This window comes from Colobus angolensis, unplaced genomic scaffold (assembly GCF_000951035.1).
Source record: "Colobus angolensis palliatus isolate OR3802 unplaced genomic scaffold, Cang.pa_1.0 Scaffold19, whole genome shotgun sequence".
NCBI lineage: Eukaryota > Metazoa > Chordata > Mammalia > Primates > Cercopithecidae > Colobus > Colobus angolensis.
In genome coordinates this window covers 12170257-12187282 of record NW_012115043.1, presented here as the reverse complement: position 1 = coordinate 12187282, position 17026 = coordinate 12170257, and the positions used below count along the sequence as shown (strand labels likewise).

The window sequence follows — 17026 nt, the reverse complement described above, 5'->3', positions numbered from 1 at the left end:
CCAGGATGGTCTCGATCTCCTGACCTCGTGATCCACCCGTCTCGGCCTCCCAAAGTGCTGGGATTACAGGCTTGAGCCACTGCGCCCGGCCTAAAATGGGTTTTATCTGATAAGCCTGATGTGATCACTAGAGTCCTTGTAAGAGGGAGGCAACAGGAGTGAAGAGAGAAGGCCATGCGATAATGGAAGCGAGACTGGAGTGATGCACTTTGAGGACAGGGCAAAGGGTTCCAAGCCGAGCAACACAGGAGGCCACTAGAAGCTGCAAAAGGCAAGGAAACAAATCTCCCCTCAGAGCCTCCAGAAGAACCCGCCCTACAGACACCTGACTTTATGCCAGTGAAATCTGTTTTAGCCTTTCAGTTCCAGAACTGCAAGAGAATACATCTGTATTGTTTTCTGGCACCAGGTTTGTGGTCATTAGTTAGAGCAGCCGCAGGAAACTCATTCAGCGGTGCTGTGAGAATGAGTGAGAGGCCTGGTTGTGGGGCCTTCCTGAGGAAGGGATGCTGGAGGTGAGAGCTGGAGAGTGAATGGAGCTTTGCTTTGTAAAGAGTAGGATGAGAATATACAAGGTTGCACAGCCTGTCGTGGGAGGAATGTGGCTTGCAAGAAACTGAAAGATGACGAGGGTGACTGGAATAGGGAGTGAGGGTGAAGCATTGGGGCATGAGGCTGCAGGGGAGGCAGGCCAGCTCGCAGGGGTTTTTTGTGACGCAATAGACACAAATAGAAGAAGATAGAGTGAGAAGGCCCAACCTATGCCTAATCAGAATCCTATGAGAGATAATAGAGGGAATAGGGGAGAAGCAGTATCAAAAGAGAGAATGGCAGACAAGCACACAGAATTGATGAAAGAAATCTCAAACTTAGAAAACCAAATACAGCGTGGGTGCAGTGGCTCATGCCTATAATCTCAGCACTCTGGGAGGCGGAGGCGGATGGATCACCTGAGAACAGGAGTTTCAGAACAACCTGCCTGCCTGTCTCTACTAAAAATACAAAAATTAGCCAGGCGTGGTGGCGTGGGCCTGTAATCCCAGCTACTTGGGAGGCTGAGACATGAGAATTGCTTGAGCCCAGGGGGCAGAGGTTGCAGCAGTGAGCTGAGATTGCACCACTGCACTCCAGCCTGGGCAATAGAACAAGACTCTGTCTCAAAAAAAAAAAAAAAAAGAAAGAAAGAAAGAAAAAGAAAGCCAAATACATTCCAGTAGAATAAGTAAAAAGCCAAGTCTAGACATATCAGTTTGGTGCTCTAAAACTACAGAACACAAAATACAGAAAGGTCTTAAAACAGAGAGAGAAATTAGATCAACGCTGATTCCTCAGCCGTATTATGGTGAGAAGGTGGTCTGGTACCTTCAGATACTGAGAGACTGATTGATTGTCAGCCAGTGGAAAAATAAAGATCTTTCAGACAAATAAGAACTCAAAGTTAGCTGGGTTTGGGGGTGCATGCCTATAGTCCCAGCTGCTCAGGAGACTGAGGCAAGAGAATTGCTTGAGTCCAGGAGGTTGAGGCTGCAGTGAGCTATGATTGAGCCACTGAACTCCAGCCAAGGTGACAGAATGAGACTCTGTCTCAAAACAACAACAACAACAACGACAACAAAAACTCAAAGTATACTAACAAACTACACTAATGGAATTTTAAAAAGACAGCCTTCATGGCTGGGTGTAGTGGTAATCCCAGCACTTTGGAAGGCTGAGGCAAGCAGATCACCTGATGTCAGGAGTTCAAGACCAGTGTGGCCAACATGGTGAAACCCTGTCTCTACTAAAAATACAAAAGATTAGCCAAGCATGGTGGTGTGTGCCTGTAGTCCCAGCTACTAGGGAGGCTGAGGCAGGAGAATCACTTCAACCTGGGAGGTGGAGGTTACAGTAAGCCAAGATTGCACCACTGCACTCCAGCCTGGACAATACAGCAAGACTCTGTCTGAAAAACAAATAAAATAAATAAATAATTAAATAGATAGATAGATAGCTTTCAGGGAAAGGGAAAAGAGACCGGGCGCCATGTCTCACGCCTGTAATCCTAATACTTTGGGACGCCTAGGCGGGTGGATCACTTGAGGTAAGGAGTTCAAGACCAGCCTGGCCAGCATGGTGAAACCCTGTCTCTACTAAAAATACGAAAGTAGCTGGAAATCACCTGAACCCAGGAGGCAGAGGTTGCAGTGAGCCGAAATCATGCCACTGCACTCCAGCCTGGGCAACAGAGTGAGACTCCATCTCAAAAAAAAAAAAAGAAAGAAAAAACAAGAAAAAGAAAAAAATAAAATAATACAAAAAGAAGGTCCAAAATATAAGAAGAAAGGATGAACAAAGAATATGATGAACATTGGGCAAATCTAAACAAACGGTAATATTAAAGTTGAATTTGCAGAGGATCAAAACACAACTAAAATATAAGTCAATGACAACATCTAAATGAGGAGGAAGATTTCTGAAATTATTCTTATGAGTTTTTCAGAATCAAATTAGAGACATTGAATAACTTTAGACTTAGATAAATTAAATGTATATATTAAAATTTATATTCTAAAAGAATAAAATTGACTGTGTAATTTCCAAATGTTAGAAAAAATCCAAAGGACACAAATTCACATCAGATATGTGAAAGTGTTAGCAGGGATGTGGAGAACCAGACCTCTTTATAGCACTCAGTAAAATGTGAAGTAGTACAACCACTCTAGAAAACAGTCTGGTGTTTTCTGGAAAAGTTGGACATGTTCAGACCCTAGAGAAACTCTTCCAAATGTGAACCAGGAGCTATGTATCAGTATTTTCATAACAGCATTATTATTATTTATTTATTTATTTCGAGACGGAGTCTTGCTCTGTTGCCAGGCTGGAGTGCAGTGTGCTCAGTCTCAGCTCACTGCAACCTCCAGCTCTCGGGTTCAACGATTCTCCTGCCTCAGCCTCCCAAGTAGCTGGGACTACAGGCACATGCAACCATGCCCAGCTAATTTTTGTATTTTTAGTAGAGATGGGGTTTCACTGTGTTAGCCGGGATGGTCTCAATCTCCTGACCTCATGATCTGCCCACCTCGGCCTCCCAAAGCGCTGGGATTACAGGCGTGAGCCACTGTGCCCGGCCCATAATAGAATTATTTTTAATAGCAAAGATGGATAAAAACAAACCAAAACAAATGTCCATCAACAGAAGACTGGATAAGCTGTGGTATATTCACAAAATTGAATATTATTCAACAATGAAAATGAGTTCACTACAGCTACAAATCAGCGTGAATGAATCTCACAAACATATGCTGAGTGAAAAAAGAAGTAGAAAACTCATATTGTAGTACTGTTCCATTTATATAAAATTTAAAAATATGCAATACTGGCCAGGCAAGGGGGCTCATGCTTGTAATCCCAGCACTGTGGGAGGCCAAGGCAGGCAGATCACTTGTGGTCAGGAGACCAGCCTGGCCAACTTTTTTAGAGACAGGTGAAATCCTGTCTCTAAAAAAACACAAAAATTAGCCAGGCATGGTAGTGCATGCCTGTAGTCCCAGCTATTCAAGAGGCTGAGGGAGGAGAGTCACTTGAACCTGAGAGGCAGAGGTTGCAGTGAGCCAAAATCACATCACTGTACTCCAGTCTGGGTGACAGAGCGAGACTCTGTCTCAAAAAAAAAAAAAAAGGCAATGCTGAAAAATATGCTATTTTAGGATCCAAACCAATAGAATAAAATGATAAAGAACAATAAGTTCCAGTTAATGGTTACTTCTTGGGTTGTGGGGTGATTGCAGAGTACACTTGGGTCTTCTAAGGTCCTGGCAATGTTCCATGTCTTAACCTGGCGGGGGTTCACGGTTGTGTATATAGGGTACAGGCTAGCTTCCATGCTGGCTCTCACATAACAGTGCAGAGATCAGTGGTCCAGAGGAGGCAGGCAGCACTCATAACTCAGTGTGGTTTCTCCAAGGCTCCAGTCCTTGTCGCTTCCCAGTAACCTGGGACAGGGAGAGAGTCTAGGGCAGAAACTTTGTTTTTAAAGATATGACTGGAAAGCCATGCTTATGACTTTTATGCATCCTGAGGCTCCACCTCGCTGCAAGGGAGCCTGGGAAATGTGGTCTCTGGCTAGGCAGCTATGTATTCAGTTGACATTTGTGGGCTTCTTAATAAGGAAGAAGAAGAGAACATATTGCAGGACAAGTGGTGGGTCTACTACAATGGGTGTTCATGTTATCATTATTTAAATCACATGTGTACATCACATACATTCTTCTGTATTTCATTACATATTATGATAAAAACTGGAAAGAAGTAATTAAGAGGGAGGTAGCATGTATGGACAGTTATAAGGAATTTGGGAAGGGAGAGGAATGGAAGGATGGGAGGGTTTTATTTTTTCTTTCAATTTTTCTTTTGATTTACATTAGGAAGTATCCATAGAGGGCAAGGGCAATTTGGGGAACTTTAGAGAGAAAGGGAGCCAGGTTCTAGTCCCAAGAGATAAAAGGGACTAGAAGGAAGAGCCTGGGGAAGAAGGGGACCTTAGAAGAGGAGATGAGAGACACTGTCCTCTGAGCCAGGAGTGTCGTGGACCCTCGGAACTGCAGATGGCCCAGCTCTGTGCTGCTGTGTCACCTCAGTGCCTGTGCCACCCACTCCTCGTGAGTAGGAAGCACCATCAAATGGTTTATCTGTTGTATTCTCCTGCCTTGCCAGCTTCCCAAGTTAGTGCTAAGTGCAATTCTAAGAAAAGGTAAACATGCAATTCTGATTGAGCCGAGTTTAATGCTGGCATATATACCAGAAATACGATAGTTGGAAATTGATGTTGTATGATGTCATTAAAAAAATCGTTAGAACCAGAAATAGCATTTGACCCAGCAATCCCATTACTGGGCATATAACCAAAGGAATATACATCATTCAGTTATAAAGATACATGCATATATATGTTTATTGCAGCACTATTCACAATAGCAAAGACATGGAATCAACCCAAATGTCCATCAATGATAGACTGGATAAAGAAAATATGGTACTTATATACCATGGAATACTATGCAACCATAAAAAGGAATGAGATCATGTCCTTTGCAGGGACATGGATGGAGCTGGAAGCCATTATCCTTAGCAAAGTAACGCAGGAACAGAAAACCAAACACCGCATGTTCTTACTTGTAAGTGGGAGCTGAACAATGAGAACATGTGGACACAGAGAGGGGATCAACACATACTGGGGTCTGGGGGCATGGGTGGGGCAAGGGAGAGCATCAGGAAAAATAGCTAATAGACGGAGGGCTTAATACCTAGGTAATGGGTTGACAGACGCAGCAAACCACCATGGGACATGTTTATCTGTGTAACAAACCTGCATATCCTGCACATGTACCCTGGAACTTAAAAAATAAATAAATAAATAAATAAATAAATAAATAAATAAATAAATAAATAAAACTGTTTTACATCTAACTTGCAATTTATTTTTATTTTTATTTTTTAGATTTAAAGGTACAGTTGAGGAACTCAGTAACCAGATATTATCTGCACGGAGTTGGTTGCAACAGGAACAAGAACGGATAGAAAAAGAGCTTTTACAGAAAATTGATCAGCTTTCCTTGATTGTGAAGGAAAACAGTGTAGGTATTGATGTTTAGCAATAATTTAGTAAAGTTATTCAATGGGGGCCTACACTGTTTGAATGATAATACCTAGTAATTTATCACTGATTTATTTGGCACCACCTAAAGCTGTTCAATTGTTTCTTGCCTTAAAATCCATTGCCATAGTTCATATTGATTATTTGTATTCTTCATAAAGAGATAGAACACTTTGAATTCTTTTGGTTAACAAAGACTAAGTAGAAAATTTCAGTACTTTCAGTTAAGATGAACTTAAGCTAAAACCTTAATGATTCAAATTGTTCATCTGCATTTCTACATAAAACTAAGAATTACCAACTTTGTCCTTGTTTGTTTTAATTTCTTGATCTGGTTTTGCTTTTTTTGCCTGATGTTGAATAGATTTCTGTCTCCAGATCACGCCATTCTACTGTAGCTGCATGTGAGATACCGCAGTGCAACATGTAAACAGAATCCACCATTTTCCCCCCCATTTTCCTTATCCTTCATCCCAGTCTCTCACAGAGCTAAGGTTTGTAGAACTGCTCAAAAATGATATCAAGAAAGTCTTGTGCTGGGCAATGTGGCTCACTCCTGTAATCCCAACACTTTGGGAGGCTGAGGCAGGGGGATCGGTTGAGCCCAGGAGTTCGAGACCAGCCTGGGCAACATGGTGAAACCCCATCTCTACAAAAAACACAAAAATTAGCTGAGCATGGTGACACACGCTTGCAGTCCCAGCTACTTGGGAGGCTGAGCCCTAATCAAGCTTGAGCCCAGGAAGGTCAAGACTGCAGTGAGCTATGACTGCACCACTGCACTCCAGCCTGGGCGACAGAGCGAGACTCTATCTCAAAAAAAGGAAAAAAAAAAGAAAAAAAGAAAGGCTTGCATATGTAGTATTCAAACCAGTACCTGGCAAGCAAATTTTCATCGGTTTTAATTGTTTAGCATGACATCTCCGTCTCCCTTTCCTTTTCTTGCACTGTTTCCGCTTGTTGGATATTGACGATTGAGCTGAAATGACTGGTGCAGTACATCTCTGACTCTGCCCTCTCCAGATGTGGAGCTGTTGAACTGCAGACTCCGCATTGAGCACCATCAAGAGAGGAGTATCGTGCCATAACCCATTACAGCTTGGAGTTTGCAGTCTTGGCCTCCAAGCTCACTGGCAGACACAGATTCCCGTAAAAACCAAGCATGTGGAAAGGAAAAAGGAAAAAAGGAAAGACTTAATTTTTGTATATGATTTTATATATATTTAAAATATTAGATATGTTCTTTTAAGTATTTCCCTGTATTTCCATCACATCTACTGATTGACTTACTTGGATTTATACTAATACATTTGTACTAATAATTCTGGGTCTTTGAATCACTGTTTATATATGGATTTGTTTAATAGGTAACAGTGAACCCCAGGATAATGGTGGCTTTCATGAAATAGAAACTTATTTTTTATTTCTCATAACAGAAGTCAAGGTATAGGTAATGCAGGACTGATGTGATAGCTTGTCAGTCCTCAGTGACCAAGGATCCTTCTAGTTTAACTTTTTGCCAATCCTAGAGTGATCCATATCTTCATAATTCAGTATAGCTGCTAGAGCTCCAGCCATTCTGGCTGAATTCCAGAAAGGGAAGGAAGAAGGAAGGAGTAAGGATATACATCAGCTGTCTTTTAACTTTTCCTGGAAACTGCCGTATACACTTGTACTTACATCTCATTGAATGTAGTTTTTTTTTTTTTTTTGAGACAGAGTCTCTGTTACCCAGGCTGGAGTGCAATGGCGAGATCTTGGCTTACTGCAACCTTGCCTCCCGGGTTCAAGTGATTCTCCTGCCTCAGCCTCCCATGTAGCTGGGATTACAGCACCCACCACCATCCCTGGCTAACTTTTGTACTTTTAGTAGAGACAGGGTTTCACCATGTTGGCCAGGCTTGTCTCTAACTTCTGACCTCAAGTAATCTGCCTGCTTTGGCCTCCCAAAGTGCTGGAATTACAGGTGTGAGCCACCACACCTGGCCTGAAAATGTACTCTTTATTTTGAATGACCTTATACCCAGCTGAAAATCATGGATCTGTTAAGGAAGAAAGGGAGAATGGATATTATGGTGGGCAACAAGCAGCTGTTGTGAATCTGTTCTTGCAGATTGTTGTTAAATGATATTATGGCTGATGTGAATGCAATGCAAATTTCTTTTTGGAGTGATTAAGTGCAGTTCTTATCATGGATCTCAGGGAGCCAGTGAAAGGGATATGGAGAAGAAGCTCAGCCAGATGTCAGCCAGACTTGACAAAATAGAAGAAGGTCAAAGGAAGACTTTCGATGGTCAGAGAACAAGGCAAGAAGAGGAGAAGATGCACGGGCGCATCACCAAGCTGGAGTTACAGATGAACCAGAACATCAAGGAAATGAAAGCGGAAGTTAATGCTGGTAGGCCAAAACCAAAACAACTCACATCCGTTATTTTCTGTTTGATCTAAAATCTATTAATTAGTATCCCCTGCAACTACCTATGAACCTGGCTAATGGTAATAACTGTGAAATATCCTTAGTTGATTTTCTGAGTAGCTGTGCTGTGTTGTCTAAGTAGCTACAATGCTGTGTGAATTTCAGCTATATAAAGAGCCACCATGAGAGACAGGCAAACAACTGAAATTGCTTAGCCTGCAAATGAGGTACATTTTCTTTAGCATCATCTGCCAAGTCTTTTCTGTTCATAGCCAAGGTTAACGTGTCTCAGAAGGAAGCACATATCTTTGAGGGGGTTTTGAGGGCTTATTTTATAGTGCTAGCAGTACAGTACCACCCTGGCAATGAATGAGTTTCCTCTACTGGCAGGTCAGCAGGGCCCGTTAGTTCACACTTGCTTAGAGGAAAACATTAGCGCTGATTTCAAGTTCTGAGTGCCGTCATATACAGGAGGGATTAGATTTACACTCTGAACTCAGGAATACAGAACTGTGACCACTAAATGGAAGGTACCCAGAGACAGCTTTTAACTCAATATGAGGCAGAAGTACCTTAAAGTTCATGAGTCCTAAAAGACGGATGGCTTTGGGAGCTTGAGAGCTCTTTGTTATGGAAAATATTCAAGTAGAGGCTGGTTGATTGTGGTCCGGAAGAAGATGTTCCTCTAGTGCGAGAAGTGGAATTAAATTCTCTCCCAGCTTCTTCCAATTGTATGATCCCATGAATTTTCTTCTGTGACATTGTTCTGTTTTGGGCACATGGAAATAAAAGCGCTAGTTATCCCAAGAATAATTTTGTTATTACCACTAAATGTTTATTATTTTATTTGTAGGAGCTACAATTAAATATATAAATTGGAGAAGTTGTAAAGATAAAAATGAATTTTCTTTCTTAGTCTTTGGACTATTAAAATATGGTATTTGAATATTTCATCGATGTTTAACTTTGCATCATTCCCTGAATGAATGTATTGTTATCTATTTAACATACCATTGAGGATGTTAATATTTAGCACCTAATATGAAAAGCCTCTGAGCCTTAAGATAAAGCCATTGTCTTTATTACAAAGACAATATATTTCTTCTTTCTTTTTTTGTTTTGGAGACAGAATCTTGCTCTGCTGCCAGCCTGGAGTGCAGTGGCGTGATCTCGGCTCACTGCAACCTCTGCCTCCAGGGTTCAAGCGATTCTCCTGCCTCAGCCTACTGAGTAGCTGGGACTACAGGCACCCGCCATCATGCCCAGCTAATTTTTTTTTTTTTTTTTTTTTGCTATTTTTAATAGAGACTAGGTTTCACCATGTGGCCAGGCTGGTCTTGAACTCCCAACCTCAAATGATCCTCACGCCTTGGCCTGCTGAAGTGCTGGGATTACAGGCAAGAGCCACCAGGCCTAGCCTCATGATGCTTTTTTACCCTTTATTATTTCCATTTTTTTTGGAAATTAAAAAAAAATGACAGAATGAGACAGGGGCTCACTTTGTTGCCTAGGCTGCAGTGAAGTGGTGTGATCGTAGCTCACTGCAACCTCTTGGACTCAAGTGAACCCTCTGCCTCGACCTACTGAGCAGCTAGGACTTTGGGCATGTGCCACCATGCCCAGCTCATTTTTTTATTTAAAAAAACTTTTATTTAAGAGATGGGGCCTCAGTATGTTGCCCAGACTCGTCTGGAACTCCTGGCCTCAAGCAGTCCTCTTGCCTTGACCTGCCAAAGCACTGGAATTACAGGTGTGAGCCACTGCCTGGTCGCACTTTTATTATTTCAGTGTATATATCCTAAGAACAAGGATATTCCCTTGTAAATAACTTCAATACAATGTATCATCAATGAAATTTTTTTAATATTCAATTTTCAATGTGCCATTGTTTCCTTTATAGCAACTCTTTTCTAGTCCAGTGTCTTTTTTTTCTAATTACATGTTTTTTAAATAAAAAATTATTGTATATATTTAAGATATACAACAAGATGTTTATATTCTGATATACATATGCATAGTGAAATAGTTACCGTATTCAAGCAAGTTAACATATGTATCGTCTCACAGGTATTTGTGTGTGTGTGTGTGTGTGTATGGCAACAACACCCGAAAATGTACTCTTTTAGCAAAAACCCCAAATACAATACAATATTATTGACTGTAGTCCTCATGCTATACATTAGAAGTCTGGTTTTGTTCATTCTACATAACAGCAATCTGTATCTTTTGACCTGCATCTCCCCATTTCCTCCTCTTCCTCCCCACCTTTGGCAACCACCATTTTATTCTCTATCTCTATTTTTTTTTTTTTTTTTTTGAGACAGAGTCCTGCTCTGTCACCCAGGCTAGAGTGCAGTGGCGCAATCTCGGCTCACTGTGACCTGTTCTTCCCTGGTTCAAGTGATTCTCATGCCTCAGCCTCGTGGATAGCTGGGATTGTAGATGTGCACCACCATGCCCGGCTAATTTTTGTATTTTTAGTAGAATAAAATGGTGTTGGCCAGGCTGTTCTCGAACTCCTGAGCTCGAGTAATCCACCCACCTTGGCTGGCCGGCCTTCCTTCCTTCCTTCTCTCCTTCCTCCCTCTCTCTCTCTTTCCTTCCCTTCCTTCCTTCCTTTCTCTCTCTTTCTTTCCTTCCTTCCTTCTTTCCTTCCTTCCTTCCTTCGTTCCTTCCTTCCTTCCTTTTCTTTCTTTTTTTAGATTCCACATATGAGATCATGCAGTATTTTTCTTTCTGTATCTGTCTTATTTCACTTAGCATAATGTCCTCCATTTTTATCCATTTGTGACAAATGGCAGGCTCTCCTTTTTTTTTGTAAGGATGAATAATATTCATCATATGTATATATACACAACTTCTTTATTCACTTATTTTTTGGACACACTGCATTTGTTTCTATATCTTGGCTATTGTAAATAATGGTGCAATGAACAGGGGAGTGCAGATATCTTTATGAGGTAGTAATTTAATTTCCTTTGGGAATATACCCAGTAGTGAGATTCCTGGGTCGTATGGTAGTTCTATTTTAAATTTCTTTAGTAACCTCTATACCAAGCTTGTCCAACCCACATCCTGCAGGCCACATGCAACCCAGGATGGCTTTGAATGAAGACCAACGCAAATTTGTAAACTTTCTTAAAACATTATGAGATTTTTTTGCGATTTTTTTGTTTGTTTAGCTCTTCAGCTATCATTAGTGTTAGTGTATTTGTATTGCCCAAGACAATTCTTCCAGTGTGGTCCAGGGAAGCCGAAAGATTGGACACCCCTGCCCTATACTGTTTTCCACAATGGCTGCCCCATTCTGCATTCCCACCAGCAGTGTACAAGTGTTCCCCTTTCTTCACACCCTCACCAGCACTTGTACTGTTTTGTCTTTTTGATAGTAGCCATCCTAACAGGTGTGAGGTAATGACTCATTGTGGTTTTAATTTGTATTGCCCTTATGATTAGTGATGTTGGCCCTTCGGGTTCTAATCCAGAATTACACATCGTATTTAGTTGTCATGTTTCTTTATTTAGTCTCTATTATTCTGGATCAGTTTCTCAGTGATCTTGACAGTTTTAAAGAGTACCAGCCAGCCAGCATTTTGTAGACTATCCCTCAGTTTTAGATTTATTTGCTTCATCTTTTTTTTTTTTTTTTGAGATGGAGTCTTGCTCTGTCGCCCAGGCTGGAGTGCAGTAGTATAATCTTGGCTCACTGCAACCTCCGCTTCCTGGGTTCAAGCGATTCTCCTGCCTCAGCCTCCTGAGTAGCTGGGACTACAGGCATGCACCACCATACTTAGCTAATTTTTGTATTTTTAGTAGAGATGGGGTGTCACCATGTTGGCCAGGCTGGTCTCGAACTCCTGACCTCAGGTGATTCACCCGCATTGGCCTCCCAAAGTGCTGGGATTACTGGCATGAGCCACCGTACCAGGCCTGTTTGCTTCATCTTGATATGAGTTAAGTTGTGCATTTGGTATTCTTTAAAAATGTCAAGAAGTGATGTTGTGCCCTGCTCGGGGTATCTTTTCAGGAGTTACATGATGTTGGTTTCTCCCAGTATTGGTGACATGAGCTTTGATCACTTGGTTAAAGTGGTATGTGACAGTCTTCTCCATTGTAATAGTTCCTTTTTCCTTTTTGTAAATTAAAAAGTAATCTCTAGGGAGAAAGGAGAAACTCACCTGTTCCCCATCAAACTTTTACCCCAGGGGTTTTAGCATCTATTAATAATTTTTGCCTGAATCAACCATTACTAGGTGCTATAGAATTTGATATAGAATTTTTAAAAAATATTAACTCTTGTGAAATTTACCTCTCCTTCAAGGGTTTACAGCTGTTTATGAAAGCATAGGATCCCTCAGGCAAGTTCTCGAGGCCAAGATGAAGCTGGACAGGGACCAGCTACAGAAGCAAATCCAGCTGATGCAGAAGCCAGAAACTCCCATGTGAAGGGAGCTGGGACAAGGTCCTAAAAGACAGTTTTGCCAGTGGGGCTAGGAGCCGGATACCTCTGTAGCCAGGCCGTCGCCGCATTCGGGATTGTTCCATCCATGGCGTGCATGTGCCAAGAAATGTGTTTAATGGGTCTAAATGTTTACCTTGAGTCTTGAAAATACTCTTTCTTTAAAAGTATGAAATACAGTTTTTACCAGTTTATTTCACTTCTCTAAATTCAATGGAAATCCCCCGCCCTGGATTTTGAAAGGCTTTTATCTTCTTCATTTTACGAATGGAAAAATGACAATTTTTCTTCAATGCTTGATGCACTAATGAAGACTGTTTACTATTTTGAAAAACGTCATGGCGATTTTTTTAAATTAAGAAACTAATGAATCATCACAGGAATGTGTTGTTCCTCACCCTAAATTAAGAGAATGTCCCAGTAGATTAGACTTCAACCTTTGAGTCCAATTTGGATTTTCTTATTGTTGTCTATGCATTTCTTATATTGGTTATCTTCTTGTAAATCTTCTGTCTTTTGTAAGGGGAAAGGATTTAACATTTAGAATAAACCCCATCATTTATGTAATGGAAATAGTTTAAAAATTGCTAACTGCCATATGGATTGCAAATTAAATGGAGACTTATTTAGATAAAGTAAGGCTCAATATTGGCATCAACCACCTAGATATTACAGGTTTTAATATTTAAAACTATTTTTGAATTATCCACAGCCTGTATAGTGATAGCCATATATTTAATAATGGAATGGTGGTTAACAATCTGTTTACTGCACAATTAATTGTTCACTAATCAAATAGAATGTGATAATTTTTCAGACTTTATGATCTCTCTCTTTCCAAAATTGGCACAAAGTGCTAGGGTTTATATACACTTATTGTAACTGTATTTTTGTGCCTTGGTTTTATCATGTCAATGCACTGTACTCTGTAAAAGATTTGCAGACAAAATAGAAAAGTATGATAATCTGTCAGAAGTATGATGTAAAACTGGAATCCTCTGTATTTTTTAAATGTTCTAAAAATTTTATCACTGTTAAGGTATTAATCATTCAGTATTACTAATGGAATAGAAATTCATACTTTTGTATGGACAACAATTCAAACTGATATTGCATTTATAGCACTGTCAAGAAACTTTCATCTTGAGCAACTTTATAGATGATGGGTGTTTTATTTTCAATCGCCATATGTGATCAGTCATTGGAAATTGGCCCCAGTGCTGTTTGTTCATCTCTGTATGTAAAAACTGACGGTGAGACACACTGATCTGAACTGTGAGGGTGCCCCAGGAAAAAGAAAAACAGGAATACTTTAACAATTAAAAAGAAAAAAGATGTTTTTTGTTTGCCAAGGACTCAGGAAAATAAAAAGCATTTTCTATTTTTAGGATAAATCACAAATGAAGTATCTAACTGGCTATTACTGTTTACCCATATAAAATATGCTGCTAAAGTATGTATTTTGCTCTCAATGGCTTGACAATTTTTTTTCGAATTTGGACATGAGAGGTTATATAGGGACTCTATTATCCAACACATATTTTCTTATTTTGCCACAAATTTCCACTTAACAAAGAAAAAAAGAGGCGATTGCTGTTTTGCAATCAGAAAGTGAATTTCTTTTGTGGTAGCGTACACATGTTTCATGTGGTTCTCCACGTTTAAGCACAAACCACAGCACAGGAAGCCACAGCCCCTCCAGCATCTCTGTCCTCTGGGGTCTTTGAGGAGAAGGAATCAGAACATCGACACCTGGGAAGAGGGAGGCGGGGAGCACCAGCTGGACTCTGGCCAAGGGGTGACGTAAGCAGGTGACACTGGGCTGCCAGCTGAGCTTCTCAGGTGCTTCTGACGTTGCCAGCCCCTTGAGATGAGCCACCGCAGGCGTGCTCCACCTCGGCTACACGTTGGAATCATCTGGAGGAGTTGGGAAACCTACTGATGTCCCCCTGTGCCTCCTAGACCGATGAAGTCAGAGCCTGTGGGAGGTGGGTCGCAGGCATTAGTGTGTGCCTGAGGCCTCCGCGTGTTTGGGTGTGCGACCAAGGTGGTGAGCTGCCGAGCCACAGTGCAGTACTCTTCTCACCAAAGCTCAAATGAGAATCAGCTTCCATGTTCTTTCCTTTACCAGAAATTTGCAATAAAAAGAAAAATAAAACTTTCAAATAAATGTGGTGTATGATTTTTAAATTAGTGTTGAGCTGAAGACTTAATTAGGTAAAATGCCATAGGAAATATTTCTGTTTGCTCTCTGTGGAAACGCTTTGATGGTGAAATAACGTGCTCAAGTCCTGGCAGCCCCTCTGAGGACTGGAATGTCGTTGGGAGCTGCTGGTCTGTGGCCTTTGAGGCTGTGGGGACTTCTCTGCAGCCTTCTTGTCTCTGGCAGTTCTCGGGTGTGTGCTGTATCCCTTGTGTGTGTCAACTCTTTTCATTTTAACGAGTTCATTTCAATACCATTTCCCCATTTTATAGATGAGAAAACAGAGTCACCTAAAGGTTAAGCAACTTTCCCCAAATCTTACAGCTAATAAGTGGGAGCCATGATTCAAACCAGGCCGCCTACTTCCACACTCTGGGAGCGTTACCGGCACACTGCACTACTTCCAAAGACACATTTTGGCTTCCCACATAAGTGACTTGCTAGGCCACCGACACCAGTCATATCTCTATCTATGCTTCGCCTCCTGCCATCTGAGAACCCTTGCTTTTTAATGCCCCAATTGCGAATACCTAATGAGGCAATCTAATTAGCTTGTCAAATGTCTTCCCCTGGCTGTATCGATGGAGGCACCAGAGGTGGGGGGAGTTGGTGCCACAGGGCTTGTAGGATCACAGGCATTTCATCCCTGCCCTTGGGCTGTCTGAGGTTGTGGGCCCTGGCTCTACACACTGGGAGATGGATTGTGTTGGGGGAGTTTAGAGCAGAACAGAGAAGATGGCTCCATTCAAGTTGTAATTATCTCACTAGGCTTTCAGGGGGAAAAAGAATCACAAAGCATCGACATCAGTCCCTTGCTCTGCCACACAGCCCTCCTGACAGGTTGTTTACAACACAGCAGCGTGCTTCCACCAGCACGAGTGAGAGAGACGGTGAACGGGAAGGAAGCTAGTCTTTTGTAACCTAATCTCAGGTGACAAGCCACCACTTCCACTGTTCTCTTCATGAAAAGCAAGTCCAGCGCACACACAGCGGGAGGGGATCGCACAAGGGGCTGAACACCTGGGGATGGGGTCACTGGGAGACATTTTACCGACTTCTTGCCCCAGCCAGAATCTGGACTCTGAGAGTCAGGTAGGCCTGCAGTGCAGTGTCTACTCTAAAAGGATACCTGCAGAGGTCCTTTAGCTCTGGATTTATAAGGATGACAAAATAACTTTTTGAGATGAACTGAACCAAAAAATGGGTCAAGATGAATTGACAATTTCCAATAGTCATGTGAGGGAACTTAGAAGTGGATCTCCCTACCCAAAAGAACTGAAAGTGGGGACTCAGTATGTGTACACCTGGGCACGGTGGCTCACGCCTGTAATCCCAGCACTTTGAGAGGCCGAGGTGGGCGGATCACCTGAGGTCAGGAGTTTGAGACCAGCCTGGCCAATATGGTGAAACCCTGTCTCTACTAAAAATACAAAAATGAGCTGGGCCTGGTGGCACACACCTATAATCCCATCTACTCCATAGGCTGACGCAGAATTGTCTGAACCTGGAAGGCAGAGGTTGCAGTGAGCCGAGATCGTGCTATCACACTCCAGCCTGGGCAGCAGAGTGAGAGTCCGTCTCAAAAAAAAAAAAAAAAAAAAAAAAAGAAAACTCACAGGCCACAACCAGACCTGCTTAATCAGAGTTTCTGATTTGGGCTCACCAAATTGCTTCAAGTCCTGCAGGTGATTCTAATATAAAATCTGAGGCCTGCTGCACTAATAAGTAGCCGCTAATTACATGGATTTTTTTTTAACAGTCAAGAGGTCTTTAATTTTTTTTGGCACCTATTGTGCCATAAATTCACAGGGAAGAGGTTCCAACAGCTCAGGCTCCCTTCTGTTGGTTCACAAAGTATGCTTCTCTGGGGAGAGCAGGCTGGTGCTTCAATGGAACTTAGGTACGTTTCTCCTTGGGTTCCTTCTTTTTCTGATCGTTTTCTTGCAGCGTTTAGAAAACTATCTTGGCTCTTTAAGTACCTCATATGCTCAACATATACAGTAATTCTCTTGGCTAGAATCTTGTTTATTTTTTATTATTTTTTTATTTTTTGAGACGGAGTCTCGCTCTGTCGCCCAGGCTGGAGTGCAGTGGCCGGATCTCAGCTCACTGCAAGCTCCGCCTCCCGGGTTTACGCCATTCTCCTGCCTCAGCCTCCCGAGTAGCTGGGACTACAGGCGCCCGCCACCGCACCCGGCTCGTTTTTTGTATTTTTTTTAGTAGAAACGGGGTTTCACGGTGTTAGCCAGGATGGTCTTGATCTCCTGACCTCGTGATCCACCCGTCTCGGCCTCCCAAAGTGCTGGGATTACAGGC

At 41.9% G+C, this 17026-nt stretch overlaps 1 protein-coding gene across 1 annotated transcript in view; it reads left to right on the top strand.

Annotated features, from left to right (window-relative positions):
* Window positions 1–14673, top strand: part of FAM81A (family with sequence similarity 81, member A) — a 99512-nt gene extending 84839 nt beyond the window's left edge. The window contains 3 exon segments of the mRNA XM_011940569.1: window positions 5477–5612; window positions 7835–8030; window positions 12370–14673. Coding sequence (XP_011795959.1) covers window positions 5477–5612; window positions 7835–8030; window positions 12370–12494 — 457 coding nt within the window. The 3' untranslated portion in view covers window positions 12495–14673.
* The last annotated feature ends 2353 nt before the right edge of the window (window positions 14674–17026 follow it).